The sequence below is a fragment of the Sinohyriopsis cumingii genome, chromosome 2, assembly GCF_028554795.1.
Source record: "Sinohyriopsis cumingii isolate HCF-2022 chromosome 2, ASM2855479v2, whole genome shotgun sequence".
Taxonomy (NCBI): Eukaryota; Metazoa; Mollusca; class Bivalvia; order Unionida; family Unionidae; genus Sinohyriopsis; species Sinohyriopsis cumingii.
In genome coordinates this window covers 85,692,752-85,716,795 of record NC_142962.1, presented here as the reverse complement: position 1 = coordinate 85,716,795, position 24,044 = coordinate 85,692,752, and the positions used below count along the sequence as shown (strand labels likewise).

General features: G+C 32.7%; 1 protein-coding gene across 2 annotated transcripts in view; it reads left to right on the top strand.

Annotated features, from left to right (window-relative positions):
- Positions 1–6,459, top strand: part of LOC149805312 (xanthine dehydrogenase/oxidase-like) — a 212,841-nt gene extending 206,382 nt beyond the window's left edge. The window contains exons 33-35 of one of the 2 annotated variants that reach the window (XM_089949223.1): positions 256–423; positions 3,094–3,261; positions 5,172–6,459. In XM_089949223.1, the coding sequence (XP_089805349.1) occupies positions 256–423; positions 3,094–3,261; positions 5,172–5,225 (390 nt within the window). In that variant the 3' untranslated portion in view covers positions 5,226–6,459. The other variant, XM_089949222.1, reaches the window with a different exon arrangement.
- Positions 6,460–24,044: the final 17,585 nt, after the last annotated feature.

The following is a 24,044-nucleotide window of genomic DNA, read 5'->3' as shown; positions in this document are numbered from 1 at the left end:
TTATTAACCTCTTGTAATCTTTTCACTATTTATATGCCAGTCCTCAAACAGTTTACTCCGAAGAAAAATCGCATCAATTAGCATGTGAAATTCTGATATTTAAAATTGGCTGACTTAAAATCTGCATGCTTTAAAGGAGTTTAAGACCAATTACATAATAGGGTATAAAAATTGCATGATGTTTCAAATTAATGCTCACATTTATTTTAATTTTGTGTAATTGTGCCAATTTTAGCACTTTACTATTTATGTCAGGGCTATGGTTTAATGATGATGGAACAGCAGAAGGTGTCTCCAACTGGATATCTGTTTACGCGTGGCCCTGGGACATACAAGATCCCAGGATTTGGTGATATTCCTGTAGAGTTTAATGTCACCCTTCTGAGAGGCAGTGTCAATAAAAAAGCTGTTTACTCCTCCAAGGTTCATATTCTCTTTCTGTCTGTCTGTCTCACTGTCTTTCATACACAACAAACTGATGTGGATAATGGGCCTGTGATAAAACACATGACACAAAATTACTCCAATGTAGCTTTTGTTTATTTATTTGACTATAATTGAAAAGACCATATGTTCAGTGTTTGGCATTCTACTTGCAGGCATCAATATATTTGCATTATCTATACATACAGTATATCTTTAAATTTATTTCTCTGATATTTTTTAGTTAACATTCACACAATATAGCAAAATCTATCCAGATTTAACCCAGGCAACAGTTCCATCTTCTCATTATATATATATATATATATATTTTTTATTTCAGTGAAAGCTATTTAGATTTGACCTAGGGGTTAGTTTGATCATCTCATCAGATCTATAAAGGCATTACAGTAAAATCTTTCATTAATACCTGGCAACACTTCTCATATGATCTATACAAACGTTACAGTAAAATCAAAATGACTTAACCCTGGCAACACTTCTCATATGATCTATACAAACGTTACTGTAAAATCAAAATGACTTAACCCTGGCAACACTTCTCATATGATCTATACAAACGTTACAGTAAAATCAAAATGACAACCCTGGCAACACTTCTCATATGATTTATACAAACGTTACAGTAAAATCAAAATGTCAACCCTGGCAACACTTCTCATATGATCTATACAAACGTTACTGTAAAATCAAAATGACTTAACCCTGGCAACACTTCTCATATGATCTATACAAACGTTACTGTAAAATCAAAATGACAACCCTGGCAACACTTCTCATATGATTTATACAAACGTTACAGTAAAATCAAATGTCAACCCTGGCAACACTTTTCATTTGATTTATACAAACATTACAGTAAAATCAAAATGTCAACCCTGGCAACACTTTTCATATGATCTATACAAACATTACAGTAAAATCAAAAAGTCAACCCTGGCAACACTTTTCATATGATCTATACAAACATTACAGTAAAATCAAAATGACAACCCTGGCAACACTTTTCATTTGATTTATACAAACATTATAGTAAAATCAATAATGACTTAACCCTGGCAACACTTTTCATCAGATCTATACAAACATTATAGTAGAATCAAAATGACTTCTTTCTGGCGACACTCCTTGTTTGATCTATACATAGTAAAATCAAAATGACTTTGTGATGAAGTGTGTGTGAGAGGATAACAAAATTAAGGAGGAAAGTAAGAATTTGAGCATAATGAATAACACTGAAAATGATTTGTTGATGCAAGCCACATAAGTGATAATTGTATTGAAAATAATAATATATTCATATGATCTAACATGCATAAGGTTATTTACAAAATTAATTTAACTTAGTATGTGATAAACTACATAGTTTAAATTCAGACCTGAATGTAAATTTGTAACCATCAGACTAAGAAACAATCCATTTGGGAGCTGAGACTGCCATAATGTACATGTAACTGAAAGAACCATGCTATTACTTTTATATATATATATTTTTAAAAAATTATATACAAAAAATTGTTTTCGTATGTATACACATAAAAAAGGATACAAAGACATGACACTTAAATGTGTGTAGTATCAGTGTGAACATTATCATCATACAATGTTACTGCTGAGAAATTCATATGACGCTAAAACAAGTTATGTTCAAATGATATAACCTGCCTACAATTATTTTACCAAATTTAACTACCACCTAGGAAGCTATACCCCAAGGCGGTTGGTGGGGTGGTGGTGGAAAATGTAAAATTTATGATCTCTAAATATACTACCCGTATCTCCAAGAATTCTTTGCAAGTGACGCTAAGGATGCTGACCCATATATTCATACTCCTTAACTATCTTCCATTGGCTGAACGAGTCATGTGACCTCATTCCTGGGTTCGGCTGGCCCCCCAATGGTCAATATTGCTTTGTTTCAATTGCATAACAAGACCCATTCACCTCTCATCACAAATATCCTTGTGCTAGCGCAAATAGTTTTAACCCTGGCAACACTTCAGATCAGATCTATACAAACATTATAGTAGAATCAAAATGACTTCATCCTGGCCATACTCCTCGTTTGATCTATACAAACATAGTAAAATCAAAATGACTTTAACCCTGGCAATGCTTCAGATCAGATCTATACAAACATTATACTAAAATCAAAATGACTTTAACCCTGGCAATGCTTCAAATCAGATCTATACAAACATTATACTAAAATCAAAATGTCTTAATGCTGGCAACACTTCTCATTAGATCTATACAAATATTACAATTAGCATGATTGTCTTACAATTAAAATCTGACTTGTAATTTCTGCTTTTTCTATGCAGATTGAGAGCTTAAAAATCTGTTTAAATCATACAGGTATTGATCTCAAACATAATAAAGCAGCCTATATGACAGCATTAAATGTGTTCATAATTTTTTCATTTAATGTTGTTTTTGCAATATTCTGATTTGCTCTTAGTGACAATTTTGAATCCAGACAGTTATTAAAGTTAATTATGATAATATTAATAATGATATATTGTTATTATTTTTTTAAAGTAAGCATGTAATTTTTACCCTTGGGCATTACACTATTGTTATTATTATTATCATCATTATTATTATTATTACTATTATTATTATTATTATTATCTGTTCCTTTTTAAGGGTATTGGTGAGCCTCCTCTCTTCCTGGCTGCCTCAGTTTTCTTTGCTGTCAAGGATGCTATTTTTGCAGCCAGGACAGATGCAGGATATGGGGACAACTTTCGACTGGACAGTCCAGCTACTCCTGAGCGTATCCGTATGGCTTGTAAGGACCAATTCACAAAACAGGTGTGTTTTTATGTTCTAATATTGTTCATTTTGTTTCATGGCTTTATTGCTTGCCAAGGAGAGGGAAGAGTTATCCTTGTCTATATATCTGTACACACTGTTTTTATTGTTGCTAATACCTTGACAAAGATCTTGAGAGCAGTTGATCAAATTCAGTACCAAGAGTGATAGATCTGTGTTCTGCATGATTTATGACATTTCTTGTCCACACTTGGATGAGTTTTTGGTCAATTTCATAATAGAACTTAAACTAGAGAGTCTGTATCTGTTAAACTTGATAGTTAGTTTTATGGTTTGAGTTTGGTCATTAATTCTGAGAGCCATTGTCTCATAAACTTCATAAATATATAGTTTTGTTGTCACCTTGGTCATTAATTCTGATAGCCCATGTTTCATAAACTGCATAAATACTTAGTTTTATGGTCAAATTTGGTCATTAGTTCTGAGAGCCCATGTCTCATAAACTGCATAAATACTTAGTTTTATGGTCAAATTTGGTCATTAGATCTGAGAGCTCATGTCTCATAAACTGCAACCATATTTATTTCAAAGTGTGCTAGATTTTACCAAGAATTTCATCCCTGATATTCTGTCTAATGATACACTTATTTCAAGGATTTTACCAATGCTATTCTGTCTAATGATATACTTATTTCAAAGTGTGGTACTGTTATGTATATTTAATTTTTATTTGTTGGTTGGGTTTTCTTTAAGTGATTATATGTTATGTTTATCTGTATTTTGTACTTTACGTCTGTCCAAAATCAAGTTAATGGCATACATGACCAGTGACATTTATTTTGTAAACAACATATACATAAGTGTTATTTATCTATGATTGTGGATTAAATATTCAGATCATTATTAATTGTAAACATGTTTACTTCAGCTTGAGTCAAATATACAGCCTTGATTTTGACCTTAGAAAGTTCTAGAAAGGAAATTTCCCATTAAGTTGACAAACTATTTCCAGAATATGGTCATTATGACCTAGGTCAAGTGGACGGGTATATAAAGTTGTTTACATTAGGATTATCACTCTTGCCTTAACATGAATCAGAATTAATCTTATTGTTGTGTTCAGATTTTAATTTGGGTTGTTTTATTTATTCAGGTTATTATTCACTAGAATTACAAAGTTCTAAATAATATTCTTGGTCTAAAACCTTAATTTGTAATTATAATGAATTCAGTCATTTTAGATTATATTATTGTGATACATCAAAAACTATTAACACATCAACAAAGTCCAGGCAATTTACACATTAGCACATTCAAGACTAAAAGCACATCAACACATTCATTATTGGAATTTATTTGGAACATTACTGGAATTCAATTGGAACTTCATAATTTGGACTTGTGACAGAACTTTTAGGACTGTTTGGGATTTAATTCAGAATACTGCATATTCTTCCTAAATTTGCACTCTATTCTAGCAAAATAAATTATTTGTTGAATTTTACAAGACTTGTTGGTTTTCACTTTTCTATGTTACTTAGGTTAAGACTATAGAGCTATAATAGGTAGACTACTAAGAATTTCTTCCCTGGTAATCTGTTTAATGAAATACCAATTTCAGTGGATGGTGCAGAGCCTACTACAGTACTGTACTTTATTTGTCAAGACAGACATGCATTGGCAGAGATACAACAAGTAATTATGTCCATCTATGTTCAGAATATAAATTCATTTATTATCCTAATCAATTCATAGACATACTATATATCATACTGAGTTCCATAAATTTAATATATTTTAGTTTTCGTTACCAATTTTCAGTATATACTTAAAAGATCACATGTCTTTCATTAGGAATTTCCAGTGAAAATAGTGATGCTAATGATTACAGGATCATTTTTTATTTATCACTGAGATAATTTTGTTTCATTTTTACTTTTTATTTTCAGTTTCCAAAACCTGAAGAGGGCACATACACTCCATGGTTTGTGGAGAACCTTTAAATTGATGGTACTAGTGATTTCAATTGCTTCTTTGTGAACATGGCAATGTTACTCAAGGAATTTGAAAATATATCACATTATGATGGGACTATTCTCAAGGAATTTGAAATTATCTCACATTATGATGGAACTTTTACTCAAGGAATTTGAAATTATCTCACATTAAGATGGAAACGTTACTCAAGGAATTTGAAATTATCTCACATTAAGATGGAACTTTTACTCAAGGAATTTGAAATTATCTCACATTAAGATGGAAATGTTACTCAAGGAATTTGAAATTATCTCACATTATGATTGAAATTTTACTGAAGAAGTTAGGAATTTTCTCACTTTAAGATGGTAATGTTACTCAGGTAGTTTCTAATTATCTTGCATTAAGGTGTAATATTACCAAAGGAGTTTGGAATTATCTCACATTCATATGGTACTCAGGGAGTTAGGAATTATTATGCACTGAGGTGGTACTGTTAATCTGCTAGTTTGGAATTATCTCACATTAAGATGGTAATGTAACCCAAGAAGTTTGGAATTATCTCACATTAAGGTGGTAATGTTATCAAAGGAGTTTGGAATTATCTCACATTCAGAACGGTACTCAGGGAGTTTGTAATTATCTCACATCAAGATGGTAATGTTACCCAAAGAGTTGGGAAAAATCTCAAATTGTTGTGGTAATATTACCAATGGATTTTGGATTTATCTCACACTTAAATGGAAATTTTCCTCAAGGAGTTGGGAATAATCTCACATTAATATGTATGCAAACTGTTCTTGATGGCAGCATGGGACAAGAGATCATGAGTATATCTTGATTTTGGATGATATGACAGTTTGACATTAGATTAGATATTAGAGCCTTTTCCATTTGAGTAAAAGGTATAGAGGTGTGCATGTGATGTGCATGCTTGATGCACTGAAGGTAATTTTACAGGTCATACATTCAATTTGTACACACCAATACCTAATTTTGTTGTGGACTTGACCCTTAATAGTGTTCACTGAAATATCAAACAGACATGTATTGCTGGTCAAACATTACATCTGTATTGATGCATGCATGCATTTCTGCATGTGATCACATGTAGCATTACAAACAGTTGAATTATATAATTCTAATAGTTGTGATTTTTCTTGCTTACATTTGCCCACATATATGTGTGTTATTTGGAATAAAATATGTTTATTGTAATGGGAATAATTTCTTTTGTATACAGTTGATTGGCAATCAAGCATGCATATTTTCAGTTTGCCATGTATCACATTATTTGTATCACTTTACCATTATTTAGGAGATGTGACAGGTATTCAGAAACTGTATAATTGATAGCTTGATGCTGTTCTGATATTATGTATTTCATTTATTACAAGCTGTAGTTTTTGGATGAAATATGCAAGAAAATATAAAGCACACTCCACTTAGTATTGACTCAGCTGTGTCATACTTTTTATCACGAAAGAATGAGTAGAAGCTTGAACAGGTACTTGACTGATTATTCACCTTCTTACTTCTCCACACACCTGTACAGGTAACTGACCAGTTTGAAAAGTATGTATCTAAATGATAAGAACACACAAACACACACTGCAAATTAATGCAAAATAAACATACATAATGGCTTAATTATCAGAAAGCTAAAAGCTTATTTTTGTTTATACATCATAATCCATGATTAGCAGAAAAGAAGATAAACATTAAAGTTTAATAATAATAATAATAATAATAATAATAATCTCTTTAAAATGTCTTTTCATTTTATAATAAATAGCTGTTAACTGCTATTTTTGCCACAAACAACAGAACCAACAAGCGAATATATTATCTACTGAGATTTAATAATAAAAAAGAAAAATAACAAGATGTACATAAGGAGATATGGATTTGTCCATATAATTAGCAGTCAAGTGTGTATTTGTTAAGTCCAGAGAGCAGGGGTACAGATATGTTTTCTTGTACTATAGTAGAAATAATCTGTTTTTATGTCATGTAAAATCACAAGTCAGTGAAGTATTCCAGACTACCATTATCACCTGTATTCAAGGAAGCATTCAGACTACCATTATCACCTGTATTCAAGGAAGCATTCCACACTACCATTATCACCTGTATTCAAGGAAGTATTCCACACTACCATTATCACCAGTATTCAGATTAGCTGCACATATTTTGGTGAAAGATACTCTTAGTTGAAGATGGATCTTGTTTTTAAAGTACATTCATTTATTTCCTTGGAAATATCTTATATTGAAATTATTGATTGCAAAAAAGTTACCACAAGTTATTAAGACTAACACTTGAAAACAAAAGTAATTTGAATGGTGTTTTGGTCAAAGACTAAAGTCCATATTTAAAGTCGAGCAAATATCAAAAATGTCATCAGTTTGTAATAAATGGTTTTTATAGGTTGTATGATTGATGTGGATGGAAGGAATCTTGAGTTAATGAAAACTTGCATATATTGTGGTCATACATAATTACTCAGAGCAGTTCTCTATGGTGCCATTTTTTTCTTCCAATTATTGTAATACTTGTATTTTATTGATAAAATGAATTTTTGTGTGAAAATTAAAGTGATTTATATTTAGATTCTAATGGTACTTTTAATGGAAATAATGACAATTTGTATTACTTCATTGTGGTCTTTGTCATTAATATATTAATGTATTTTTTTGATTATATGTGGTGTTACATTAAATTCTTGTGATCTTTGTCTTTTATATAATAATGTAATTTGAATATATTTAGTGTTATATTACTTCCTTGTGATCTTTTCATTAATGCAATGTAGTTTGATTATGTTTAGTATTACATTACTTCCTTGTGATCTTTGTTTTTAATGTAATAATGTAATTTGATTATGTTTAGTATTACATTACTTCCTTGTGATCTTTGTTTTTAATGTAATAATGTAATTTGATTATGTTTAGTATTACATTACTTCCTTGTGATCTTTGTTTTTAATGTAATAATGCAATTTGATTATATGTAGTGTTACATTACTTCATTGTGATCTTGGTTTTTAATGTAATAATGTAATTTAATTATATGTAATGTTACATTACTTAATTGTGGTCTTTGCTATTACTGTAGCAATATAATTTAATTATGTGTAGTGTTACATTACTTTCTTGTATCATTGCCTTTAATGTAATAATCTAATTTGATTATTTTTAGTGTTACACTGATTAATTCGATTGTAATTTTGGCAACTACATTTATGTCTAGCATCATGTATACAGTACATAGGAGGTACTCACCAGTTATTATGTACTTTTGAGAGAGTAACATATGTAAGGTGAAGTTGTTTTCATTTAAAACATGCACAATGGAGAGAATGTTGGCATACCTCTATGCTGCATTAATATAATGTGGATGATATTTTTTTGAATATTGTACTTTTTGAAATTGTATATGATCTAAGCACACTGCTAACTAACATGACTGCTCCCTTGTGCTAAAAAATCAGCCTGAATTAGTCTAAAGTACACTATCCATAGCAGCTATTAAAATAGGGAAAATGAATTTTGCCAGACTAGACAATACCAGCTTCTGAAAGTGCAATGAATGAATTAACAAATATATAAAATGTAAAAAAACGTTATTGGCTCTTTTTTATACAATTTACCTCTGAAGTTCAGAAAGTGAAAATGACCAAGTGGAGCTAGCACTTTTTTGAAAGATGCACATCTGGAGTAAGGCCAAGCTGTATACTCCATAACCCATATTACACCCATCAATCATACACCCAAAATAAACTGAATTAAAGGTTTTTTGAATTATATCTAAGATATACAAGGTCTTTTTTAAATAGCCAGTATAACCGGTGAGGAAAGCCAGGGAAATTCTTTTTCTTTAAAATTCTAACCCTACGCAAAACGCGAAACTGTAGAGCGCCACCATAATAAGTTCATTGGAAATTTCTAGTGCATGGTAAAGTACCATTGTTTAAAATTAGAGAAAGAAAAACACAGAAAATTTACATAGCAGACTTGTTCACAGATTAGTATTGATTTTTTCTTTGAATCTTAAATTAAATGAAGAGTTGATTTTACAACCAGTCTTGTTTTTGCAGTCATAGACTGTGGTACAGTTTACTAAATTGTTGTGTATATGTGTGTGTGTGAAGAGTTGATTTTACAACCAGTCTTGCTTTTGCAGTCATAGACTGTGGTACAGTTTTTAAATTGTTGTGCGTCATTGAAAAGATAGGCTTCATACTAAATAACAGAATTATTAATGTTAAATAAGGGATTATGAATTTTCTTCAGAACAGTGAAAACTGCAAATGAATTTAAAATAATACATTTAATGGAAACAATTTTGTGTTTTCAGATGTTTTTGGAGTTGCTGTATCCTTTAATTATGTTAGTTTTATCTTAGAAGTAATATATGGGTGTAGGTGTTATTTATATGTAAAATTGGGTGAATATAAACACTGCTGTACAATTGTGACTAAAATTTAGAAACATGTAATGATAATCAAATACTTTTTATTACGTACCATCCATAATGTTGAGTATGTAATGTTATGACCTCAGTTTATATGTTGAGCTTCCATAATATGTATATAATGTTATGACATCAGTCCATCTATACACCTTCCATAATGTAGAGTGTATAATGTTATTCCATCAGTATATCTATACACCTTCCATAATGTGTATATAATGTTATGACATCAGTCCATCTGTACACCTTCCATATTGTAGAGTGTATAATGTTATGCCATCAAAATATCTATACACCTTCCATAATGTGTATATAATGTTATGCCATCTGTACATCTTCCATAATGCAGAGTGTAGAATGTTATGACATTAGTATATCTGTACACCTTCCATAATGTAGATTGTAGAATGTTATGACATCAGTCCATCTGTACACCTTCCACAATGTATTGTGTATAATGTTATGACATCAGTATATCTGTACACCTTCCATAATGTGTAAATAATGTTATGCCATCAGTCCACCTTCCATAATGTGGATTGTATAATGTTATGACATCAGTATATCTGTACACCTTCCATAATGTAGATTGTAGAATGTTGTGACATCAGTATATCTGTACACCTTCCATAATGTAGATTGTTGAATGTTATGACATCAGTATATCTGTACACCTTCCATAATGTAGATTGTAGAATGTTATGACATCAATATATATGTAAACCTTCCATAATGTAGATTATATAATGTTATGACATCAGTATATCTGCACACATTCCATAAATGTAGAGTGTAGAATGTTATGACATCAGTCCATCTGTCCATTCATCCACCAGTCCATCATTTTGTTTTGAGTTATGCACAGTAAGTTTAGTTATGATTAACAGACCTTGAACAAACCTTGTCAGTAAAACTTGCGCTTTGGACCATGCAGAAGTCTAATGATTTTTGGTGAAAAGGTCAAAAGTAACGGTCACTGCAACTTAAAGATATAAATCAGTTTTTGTACAGTAACTTTAGTTCTACATCACATTCTTAAAGCAAACTTTGTGGATGGCTTCTACTTAGAGTAGGAAAAAAGGCAGATCAGTTGGATGGCTTCCACTTGGAGTAGGAAAAGGGCAGATCAGTTGGATGGCTTCCACATAGAGTAGGAAAAAGGCAGATCAGTTGGATGGCTTCCACTTAGAGTAGGGCAAAGGCAGATCAGTTGGCTGGCTTCCACTTAGAGTATGAAAAGGCAGATCAGTTGGATGGCTTCCACTTAGAGTAGGGCAAAGGCAGATCAGTTGGCTGGCTTCCACTTAGAGTAGGAAAAGGCAGATCAGTTGGATGGCTTCCACTTAGAGTAGGAAAATAAAGCAGATCATTTGGATGGCTTCCACTTAGAGTAGGGCAAAGGCAGATCAGTTGGATGGCTTCCACTTAGAGTAGGAAAAGGCAGATCAGTTGGATGGCTTCCACTTAGAGTAGGAAAAAATGCAGATCATTTGGGAGTACATTGCTTACAAACAATTCTAGGTTCAAATTCAGAATAGCTCCCATGGTGACCACCTTGAAAATTCTACTCTTTTGAAATGAATGGTCACATTGACATAGGGTTTTCATGAAAAGATTTTTTATCATGTCTAGTTAGTCATATTTTATGCCAGTCTGACAACCAATATGACTGCCATGTTGACCATCTTGAAAATATTATCACAACTTCTCATGATCCTAAATGAAAATGGTGCTGATCAGCAACAGTATGGCTACCATAGTGGCCCTTTTGAAAATGTAGACTTCCTGCTTCTTCAGGATTGAAGGTCATATTGATATGGTATTTTCACTGAAAGACTTCTTGTGATGTCTAGTTGGTCAAAAAAATAAAAATGGTGCAAATCTGACATCCATTATGGCTGACACAGTGGCCTTAGAAAATCTTGTTATTGCTACATCACCTTGACATATGGACCTTTAGACATGGGGCTTTACCTGAAACACTTCTCATGATATCCTGTTGGTCCTAGATGAAGGTGGCACTCATTGATTGTGGCTATTTAAAAATTGTTGTTATCACTCTTGAAGAAATTGTCATATTAGCATGGTATTATATCACTACTCAGGCTTACAAAACTCTACATGTGTATGCAACTCCTCAAAAATACTTCTGGGCAATTGAATGTTGTTGTTGTTGTTGTTGTTGTAGGGTTTAACGCCATTTTTCAGCACACAATAGGCTATACATGGCGGCCAGTATTAATGGCGGAGGAAGAAACTGGGAAAACCCCGGAAAGAACCACCGACCCACGAGAAGCTACTGGCAAGCTTTCTCACATACCCACATTGGCTGAATCCGAGACTCGAATCCATGCAGACAGAGGTGAGATGGCAGTGATCTGTAACAGAGAGCGCTTTAGATCACTCGATCACTCGGGGCCCCCCAATTGAATGTTTTTCTAAAAGAGTGTTATAACTGGTGAGGTGTGAAGTACCATATTTATATTCATGGATATCTGGCTACATCGTTTGCTTTGAAGTTGATTTGAACTGTCAGTAGCTCAACAATAGGAGAATTTACTTATTTAGTGAAATGAAATTTATAATATTGAGAACTATAAGTTATGACTCATTTTAAAATCTAAAGCAAATTTGAAGCAAATAGTGCAAAATTTTATTTCAAAAGCAAATCGTGATTGTTATTTTTGGCTCAGTTTGGATTGATTCATTTCTAGGTTTGGATTGACTCACTGCTTAGTTTGGTTTGACTCATTGCTCAGTTTGGATTGATTCACTGCTCAGTTTGGATTAATTCAATGCTGTTAGTGTAACCACACACTGGATAGATATATTATGGTATAAACACTGGATTGACATATTATGGTATAAACACACTGGATAAATATATTATGGTATAAACACACTGAATAGATATATTATGGTATAAACACACTGAATAGATATATTATGGTATAAACACACTGGATAGATATATTATGATATAAACACACTGGATAGATATATTATGGTATAAACACACTGGATAGATATATTATGGTATAAACATACTGGATAGATATATTATAGATATATTATGGTACAAACACACACTGGATAGATATATTATAAACATACTGGATAGATATATTATGGTATAAACACACTGGATGGATATATTATGGTGTAAACACACACTGGATAGATATATTATGGTAATTAGTGAAATCATTTTGTTCAGACTAACAAATGGTTTTCTAAAATAAATGCAGTCCCGACTGGTGTAGATATGAATGTCCTCCCTTCCATTTTCGACATTTCTAGACTTGACCATTTTTACATCAGCAGTAGTAAAGTACTACAGCTCTATTCATGTTTTCAACAATCCTTTTTTTTCTTATATTTTCTTAATATGCATAATATTTGTCAGTACATATTACATTTTGTTATATTTTCATTATGTTTCATATGGTTGCCATTATTCTTACCTATCAATGATACCTGGTTGTGTAGTGAGATGTCATGCCATCTTTTTAGTACCTGTGTTCTTTCTTGGACATTGTATTCATGAATAGCCTTGAATGACAACCACTATTATAAGTTACTCAGCAATTGTACCTGCACTTTTATGCCAATTTAGTAATGAACAGATATATAGTTGGTAGATATTTATTGTAATATATGCATGCAAATGAATACATAGGCCTAAGTCAATATTTCATAAATATTGGTTTATAAGACAGATCCAGTTGCAAGCTGCATAGACCCAGATCTGCTACCCATATTGTTCCAGCAGATCATGGTCTATGCACTTTGTTAGGTCTAATCAGTAGAAAAACAACACAAACTCTGATCTTCCAGTATAGTATATGATGGCAAATCTTAGTGTATGTTGTTTGCAGTTGGACAAGCTTATAATTGGATTTACATGGTATTACAGAGAGTAGAATGGATGTACTAAATACATGGAAAAATGGATACAATATAAATGGATGCAATAGATTGATGAATGGATGCAATAGATTGATGAGTGGATACAGTATATAGATGAATGGATAAAGTGGATAGACAAATGAATACAACAGATTGATGAATGGATACAGCATATAGTTATATGGATACAGTGGATATACAAATGAATACAATAGATTGGTGAATGGATACAATATATATAGATGAATGGATACAATGGATAGACAAACATATACAGTATATAGATGATTGGATACAATAGGTATATAAATGGATGCAATCGAAAGGCAAATGGATATAATATATAGATTAATGGGCACAATAGATTAGATAAATGAATGAATACAATAGATAAATTGATGAAACAGTGAATACTGTAACTGGATGGATAGAGAAAAATATGGTCAGTGATTAATTTATACATTACAGTTAATAATAGAAATCTGTTTAATTATGCTGGCAGGAAATACAATTTGATAATTTGAAAATGTTTATTCAAGTAAAAATGCCTTAAAATAATTGGGGTATAATCATTTGGCAAGGAGTTAGGTATAAGCAGCAACCCAGACCTCACCGTATAACATGCTTGATATAACACAATAAAGGATTATTTTTTGGCTGATAATTTTATGATAAGAGATGTTTCACAAAAATAAATAGTACATCAAAGATACTTAAGTAATTCACTTTTATCTTAATGATTAATAGATATTATATTATACAGACATATTCTTGTTATTTATATATTCCTGTATCAAATGATCTGTAGATAGAGGGAACAATACTCAACATGTATCACAGATCTTTTGGTGGTGTTGGAACAACTCGACGTGTAGGTAGATAACCAGAAATTGTTGTAAAGTTTGATCTGTACTATATTATATATCCAGTTAATCTAATTATGACATTAATTATGCAATTATAATGTAATATTTGCTCAGTAGTGATTTTCAGTGGAAAATATATTACAGGGAAGATCATGATGAATTATTTTTAAAATTAAAATATGACTGTTGATCAATAAATTCTCCTTGATATATTTGGGTGTTTGTATTTTTATTTCCCCATTTGTTTGGATTTATAACCAATATATGGAAGAAATTTAAAACATTAACTTGTTTGTGTTGTTTACACTATGAATATAAAAACTGCATTACCTAATAGATGTATATTTTCAAATGTTGCCAGTAATTTAAAAAATCAACATTAAAAGGCATTAGGTTTTACCCAAATCAAATCTGAACTGGGCTGCCATTAAAGAAAGTTGTTACTTATTGGAATCTGATGGGCTTTTTGGCCATGGTTGCAGCCTTCTACAAGTAATGTTTGATAACACCTGATTGATCACTTGTCAAATCAAATTAAGTGTGAACCTACAGTACATTTTAAATAATGAGCACATAGTAGCCTTCTGGTAGCAAAAATAAGTGCATATACATGTGTACAAGAACATCTCACTTGTAAGATAATTATTCTGTTTTCAGTAAGTGACGAGCACAGCTATTTATTTATTTACAGTTTCTTGTTCTGTTACTATCCTTCAATCTTGCTATAAATCAAACCTTTCATGAATCTATCATCTTTTTTTAATATTGTAGCAGAAATTGCTCAGCTACACTACTTGAGTCTTGCCTTTTCAGGCTCTTTTGGAAAGATATTTATGTTGCATTGTAAACCCACTATATCTGTTTGAGGTCTGGCACTCCAGAATTTGACAGATCAGTAGTAGGGGAACGACAGTTATGCCCCACCTTATACCACATTCAAATGTCATACAAGTAGAGATCCCCCCCCCCATAAGCTCCTCATTTTGTGACACTGCAAATTCAAACAACAAAAGGAAGCCTTTGCATGCAAGCAACAAAAGCAAGCCTTTACATGCAAGCAACAAAAGGAAGCCTTTACATGCAAGCAACAAAAGGAAGCCTTTACATGCAAGAGATGAAGCTTGTATGGTGTTGTAGGTGAAAAGCTTAAGGCAACTAGTATCGGAAATGGCAACCATGTGGCCATATGGCTGGCAATGGTTGGAGAAAGGATGCTGAGGAATATAATGTGTCACTTTAGCAAGTAGCTGGTCATGGATTACCTGGATACCAACATGGCAAGGCTGCAATGTGCAGGCAGAAATGTACCAAGGTTTTCTGCTTGACACACACAGCAACGGCACAAATGCTGTATCCTGATCATTTACAGAACGAAAATTAAAACAATGGTACAGATGATGATTTTAGGAGTTATCCAATATGATTGTCATTTATCCAGAATTCCTGAAGGTCATACATAATAAATCCAATGTCACTGTGCATATAGATCCGCAAAAGTTTGAGTTTGTAACTCAGATATTGGATTCAGAACCTTGCATGACTTCATGCAGTTCAAGTGTTCAAAATGGTACTATATACTGGAAAGACAGCTAGATTGTATAAAACAACATGTGTCTTACGCATACAGGGGCTGAACAGTTTCACATGGTTAGATCATATTATCTGTAAATGTAAACAGGATGAGAATACCCATGCTAAAGGCAGCTATATGCTGACATCTATGCCGGTAACTAGATGTAGTACCAACATGAAACAGCTCCTAAAGTCTTTGACCAAGATGACTCGCTCAATAAAATTAACACCCCTCCAGAGTAACAAGCAATTACATGCTCCATCAATCAAGACCATTACAGTGATGGCTTAAACCATAATGATTTCTCCATGTGTGTACATAAAAAACAAATTAGGAACTTGGAGGCCCAAATTGAATAATTACAACTAGTTACATGCTATTAAGTCAGCACAGGGAAGGATTAATGAGCAACTAACCTCATGTGAAAGAGCAATTCAAACAGACTCCCAAATAGCAACAATGTCAGATGCTCCGACACAGACTATCCAAAATACCAGCGCCCAAACAAATCTAATATGACCATACAAGTAACAACTAATACCCAAAGCAATCCTGCAATTCAAACAACAACATCCCCTCTCAGTCATGTGCCAACCTGCAACAGCATTAAGTGTACACCCATGGCCGTCAGCTCAGACAAGTCTGTTGCCTGCACCAGCAACTTCATTTCCCAGTGCTCAGACAAATGTATCAACATATCAGCTCGATTAGCTCACACAATTGAGACACCAATTTCAGCACCCCTTCCTACAAAAAATGTGTCTGAAATACAACACATGAAATCAAAAGCCAGAAAAGACTGGACTCTAATAATTGGCTCCTCAATATTGAAAAGTATAATACCAAGGAGACTTCTTAAAACATGTGCAGACTCAAGATGCAAAAATCAACAACATCACAGACAAAATAATGAATACCGACCTAACCAAATACAACCAAATTATTTTAGTAGGTGGAATGAGGCCAGTGATGGAAGGTCACTAAATCAAATCAGAACAGATTTTGAAAGTTTACTGTATGCTGCTAGGTATTGCAGCCCAGATATATGTACTATAATGATATCAGGACTACTTCTTCATGTGGATATCCTGATGAAAGAAATCAATTGACCTATGTGAAGACTTCTACCTACAGTACATTCCATAATACAGTAAAACCTGTCTTGTGAGACCACTGCTATGAAAGATGACCTTGCATGAGAGACCACCTGACTTGAGAGAACATATTTTTTTGGCAGAAGGGGTTGTCTTTCAAGACAGGTTCTACTGTACACACCTTTCTTTTTTCAGAACCAGGGTGCCAACCAAATCTTCTACCATAGAGACAAAATTTATTTAAGTGTAATAAGAACCTCTCAACTACCGAGAAATATTAACATGTATGCCCCCATTTTCAGGCACTTATGATGAAAAGTACTGTGGAGAAACTAGGCATGTGACATAGGTATGCCATTATGGCAAACAGATTAATTGATTCAGGTGTGATACATTTGGACAGAAGAAAAGACTCTGTCAATCAATGTATTATACATATTAGGAAGCTGGCAAAGAGGAGAATGCCAATGCTTCATTTACAAGAAATCTAAATGTACCTAGTGAGACCATTGACTATTCAAAAGACACTATGATATGTGCAAAAGTTAATGGATTTTCAGGGTCTTTTTGTGACTTTGAAGATTATGCTAATATATATGAACATTTAAATATGGAAATAGGATGTCAGAATGACAAAAATAGTATGGAGACAATCTCTTATTCACGGTGACAGAAAGTAATCTCTGATTTTCCAAGTCTATTCTTTTCAAATTTGATGAAATGGTGGATTTTCAAGTAATGAGTGATCTCCCGAAGTCATATTCAGCATTAACGTGAGTAATTTATAAATAATAGCATAAAATTGTGAAAGAAAATAAAAGGTTGGTTGACTCTCCTCCCCACAAATTGACACCATACACACGCCATTTACATGTTTTTTTTGAGATAGCCAAACGCTACTATCAACAGTACCTTTAGTTTATGGCAAGTAGGTCGGAAAAGAGATTCGGCATGTGCATTTGCATTATCATTATTTAAATTGATTATTAATCTCGAGATCAAAGATAAATTATTGCCATTCTGCCCATTACATAGTCATCAAAATAGAGCTCTGTAAAAGAATGCATTGGTTTCATTATATTACACGAATGGTAGCGTCAAATAAATCAAAGAAATACTTTCAAAATAAGTGCTTTTCTCCTTTTCCTACTGTAGGACCATATTTTTGTTCCATCGCTCAAGTTTAAAGGTTTTGTTTAATTCCTTATTTATCTAGAGCTAAATAAATATAAACATGTAAACAATGCACAGTTTAGAACTTGCAGGTACAGCTGATATGCCTTATTATTGTTTATACATTCAAAAACATTCTATTATAAAGAAAGAAGGAAAATCGATCAGTGGAGGTATTCTCCAATCCCCTTTTTTAAATCTATCTCCTATCAACCTTTCGGTTAGGTTATGAAGAAATACGAGTATGTGTCCAAGCAAGTAGCCATGAGAAAAGTACAGTATTTTCTTGACACATGGAGAACACAGCTCTCTCGGTGCATCGAACCTTCCTTCACTTCCACCGAAAATAGTGTTGGGTATGAATGCATTCTTTATGCAATTGCAATAATCTATACTTCGTTTAAGATACTCAAGTGCAATCTTTATCTGGAATCGTGCTATACTATATAATTTTTATACATTTACCAAACTGTGAATGGAGTAAAACAGTTGTGATTTATGTAATGATTTTTTTCTATAAACTGAATATCTTTCTTTTGAATTTTTTTTTGTAATTGTCTAATTGGAGAGTGACATTCCTCTATCTGCAGTTAGCCGAAGAGCTTTATCTTATCTTGAAAGAGATAATCTCGGCCATCTTTATCTTCTTCCATTTTGAAATTACTGACACTTTGTTCGTGGACATTTCATCATTTTGAATCTCGGTGCTTATATATATAAAAATATATATATATATATATATATATATATATATATATATATATATATATATATATATATATATATATATATATATATATATATATATATATATATATCTTCGTTCTTAACTGTGAAATTTTTCTTCGTCCTTCATGACCAATTTGTATCCTCTTTAGCACTATACCCATTGAGAGAAAGAAAAAAATGCATTGTAAGTGTATATATGGATTAAGCTGTATCACACCCTTGAAACCTTGGTCACTATAATTTACCTTCTAAAGTCAATTTAACAACATTAATTTTTAACGACCCACTGAAGCGAGAATATTTTCTTCACTGGAGTTTTGCTTTCTTTTCTATAAGGCTTGAAATGGTATAAATCAGTGTAAAAATAACGATAGACCTTTTGCCATTGTTATTATTATTATATTATTACAGAAATCAATATTTAGATGCCTTTGTGTGAGTCCTTGGTGTCAATGCACATGATGCAGTTGAAGCACTTTGGAGTGCAATAGATGAATATTCACAACACTATCAAAAAATGTGAGTAATAAATGACGATATTTTATCAAAGATGATTCAATTTATTCTGTATAGTGTTTTATCATACTAGTTTTCGTCATTCTTTCAAGTAAAATTTAATTTGTTCAAACGCTTCTACAGAGTTTGGAGAAAGATTCCGTAACAATCTTGTCTGTGGTATTGACTTTCTAATGATTGTCCCTAAAACGAATAGACTATAATGCAATGTTATTTCTGATTTTCGTCAAAAATTGCATTACTCATGATTGGGCATTATAATCTATACTCTTTTACCAACTATCCTTTCCCACTTCTTCCTAGTTTGCTTTGATATAGGAACCAAATTTTAATACTGCAGCAAACATATCTTTATATTCAACTCCTTTATATGTAAAACCAGTTTCACAACTTGAAACTAACCTTTAAATTCTAAGTTGTTTAAAGAGAACCATTCATTTACTGCGGATACATTCCCATAGGTTACAAACTAATTAGGTAAATAGGTGTCAAACGGTTACGTATTTATTTCTTTTTCAAAACAGAGGGACACTGACATTGGTGTAGACGTAAAACAAGTTTTTGGATTTGAACCGAAAGTAAAATCAATGACACAGAAGGACAATGACAGAGAGTCATATTTGGGTAAGTAGATATTACAGCATGTACACAGTAACATGAAGTTCCTAATAATACGGTCATAAAAATGAAACAAATGTTTGACAAGAGATGTCCACAACGAAACATGTTAATAATGTTGATATCTAGTATTACAAGCATGTACTTCTACAGGTGCAGAAGTCAACCAATGTCAATGCATAATGTAAAAGTCTACGAACTTAACATGCATCAACAGTTAATGCATATTGCTTTGTCGTTGCTTTCGTCTATTTTGAAGGACACCATTATCACTATCAATAATTTTCATTATCTTGTTCTACAGAGTATTCTGGTCTTGCTGACTCCGTGTTTCAGCCTCCTGGCTTTAAATGGCATGAAGTCGACCAAGATACAAAACCGTTCCAAGTGATATCATCAGGTTAGATATTAAAATCAATAAATAAATTAAAATAAATAAATAAATAAATAAATAAATAAATAAGAAATATGTTTGAAGATATTAATATGAAACAGGCACATTGCACCTTTGTAATCCAGCTTAAAAATGCAGACATTTGGTTGGTATAAACAATAACGTTTAGTACTGAACTTGTTTGGAGCTTAAATTTTACTTGATTTCTAGTTCTTGTGGCCTATACAAAACTCTCTCCTATATCGAAACTTTGTAATAGAGGCGTTAAATGTGATTGAAACAAGAGAACGCAGTTGACACTATCGATTTAAAGAAACAAGAACAGCAGAGGCGCAAAGCAAGCGTGTCATTGTGTGCTATACCGGTTGTCTGACTTTCCAATGGTACAATTATTCTAACCTTTTGACCAATTGGCAAATGAGTGAAACATCGCAGTTCATCAGTATAAGTCATTTTTTAATACAGAAACAGACTTGTCTACACCTCTCAAACAACAAGTAACAGTTGTACATGATCATAAGGCCAGTGGAAAACACGAGCTCACATGCAAAAAAGGTAAGATTTCATAATATTTTACTTCTAGAGAGGCAAATCATACTGTAATACATTCGGAAAGCATATTGTTCCAATATGGTCAATTTTTATAGCATTTGAAATTACTATCGTGCTTGACAATTGAGAAATACAGTAAACATAATTCTGATGCAGCCTTTGTGACACTCTTTGTAATATATTGCCCTTCCTTGGGATGCTATATTGTTATTGGTGGTGGTGATTTTTTTTCTTTGTTTTTCAAAGGGATAACATTATTTTGTACAGCCTGAAAAGTATTAGATTCTTTTTCTGTAACTTCACTAATTTTATGCCAATCGGTAATGTCATTTTGACCAAAGAGATAAAATTCTACAAATCTAGGTAGATATATGTGACTGAGTTGTATCTGTAAATGACCCAGCTGGATAAAGGCAGGAAAATGGAAAGGGGTTATTTTCTTTTCAACAAGTACTATTTATAAATTCAAACCAGGATTTAAATCCTGCTCATAATACGAAATATACGTAAAGCTCCTTTCTACTGACTGTAGATTTAGGAGGAACAATACTAATAAAAATAAAGAAAAAAACATCTTGCTGCTCCATACTTTTAGCAATAACTTAACTCACTGACACGCAATGTACTAATGTATCAACATTTGATCCACAGGGATGTTGGTCAATCAACTAACGGATGCCAATGAACTTGGACTGGCACTTGGTTTTTATAAGGGAACCTTTCCTTTTAGCAAGAAAAAAATTGGGTTTTTCCCCGTAAAGTGTGTGAGCTCTCAACCCCGACTTGTTTTAAAGAAAAGCTGCAGACGGTATTAGGCGAATAACAATTGTCGGGTATTTTCTAACAAAAATGTAAATATTATATACACATGCAAATTCATTAATTTTTGTTCTGGTGAAAACATAATGAATAATGCGAATCATGTCTAAAGCTTTTACATTGTTTTGGCAAGCAAAGGCCCTGCCACTGAATAATGATCATGATAATTTCATTTGTCCATGCGTGAGAGAGAGAGAGAGTGAGAGAGTTATTCCGTCTCAGTAACCTTATTGTGTTTTACGGATGTGAATTATTCTGATTCAGTGAATAAACAAAATAGCCTATCATATTGTGTGTGTTATTATTAAATCATCAAGTTAGCTTCAGGGATTCGATCTACACACAGACAGACACCGACACAGACACACATACCTTCTCCTTATCTTTGAGTGAGTAATGTATTAACTGCAGATCATCGATTAAGACAATGCGAGAGGACAGAAAGGAATAAGGAACAAATATTCAACAGAGGTGATATCCCGTTTAGTTCACTTAATTATTTCAATACACGAACTGGAGTGCGCTCCCCCTCACATACATACATACATACATACAATGCACCGTGTATCAATGATCGAACACACATGATGTATAAATCTTTCATAAAATGAAAAGGAGGCATGCTTTTCGTGGATTTCCCCCCGTATCTTGCTACAATGCGGGGGGGGCGGGGGCTTTGGATATTTTCATATTTAATTAATAATAATTGATTTTCAGAACATTATAATATGTTTAAGAAACAACAATAAGAAAAGATTAAGTACATCAAAGTATGTTTACCACGTAGCCGAGATATTTCCCTACAAAAGCGACATGGTTTGCAACTTTGTATCATTTATTACATAGACACTGTAAATAATTCCCAAGGAAAGTGCATACATATCTTTACAACGAACCATATTGTTGGAAATTACTTGGTATAAGTTCCATTTCAAGGTCTTCATCCAGTACAAATTCTTTTTGTCTCTCACTCCAGATTTCTGCATATTTTGTAACTAATACATGAAATGGGTTTTGGAAATGGAAAAAAGAAAGGATTGCGATCAAATTGTCTACTTTATTAAATTCATTTAGAAAACGGAGATTATTGATACATTTATACATTAACATATATATAAAAAATAGCAACAAAAGGCACAGAACTACATTTTGTAGCGAACACAATCGACAGGGATGTTAGGTGTGTCAAACGTGATATCAGGTGCATCTTCGAACTGGGCCATTCTGTTCACTTATACATTTTAATTTCTGTCAAATACATTTTGATGGATTCGTCACTCGCGTCAGCAACTATAATCTGCTTCACATTGCCGATTTGGCATCGACGATTCAGCCAGACTGTCTAGTATTAATCGCACATTGCCGATTTGGAATCGTCGATTCAGCCAGACTGTCTAGTATTAATCGCACATTGCAGAGTAATTTCAAATTTCTCGAGTATCTTTACATAACTTTTACCAATTATGGTCTTTCTGTCTTTATGGTTAATTATTACACAGGCACCACCAGAAAACCTTGTCTGTGGTGTTACTGATGATTCAGAGCCATCTTTGGTTAAATTGGCAAATGTCGAGGTATGGTAAGTTCCACAGTGTGAACAATATCACCTTTGTAATGGTTGCCTTACACTCTTGGCCAAAATACTGCACACTTGTCAGTATAACGTATTATACAAACTCTTTAATACTGCACTGTATTACAGTAACATTCTATGATTTCAACCGGCACACACGGGCTGTGTATTGACTTCAAAGTTTTAATGTTACAATGCTGAAAGTATGTCTAATTTTTTAATAGGAAATCTTCGCTGTCGGTACTGTCTTTACTGGTAATTTAGTTATCGTTGCTTTCTTCACCAGTCATTTCAGTGTCTTGTTTTCATGGGTAGTAAGTCAAGATAAGCAACTTTAAATTTTCTTGCACAATATTGAACAACAACCTTTCTGGGGTATTTTTTTATATGCTTCAGAAATTTACATCGTTACTGTGTGAACACAATCACTAACTCGATTGATTCATCAGGATGCTCCGGATTTGGGAAATTCATGCAACATCTTTTGAGCTTCTTCGACTATAGTGTATAACTCATTAAGGCTAATTAATGATTTTATCTTCTCTGTGACGTT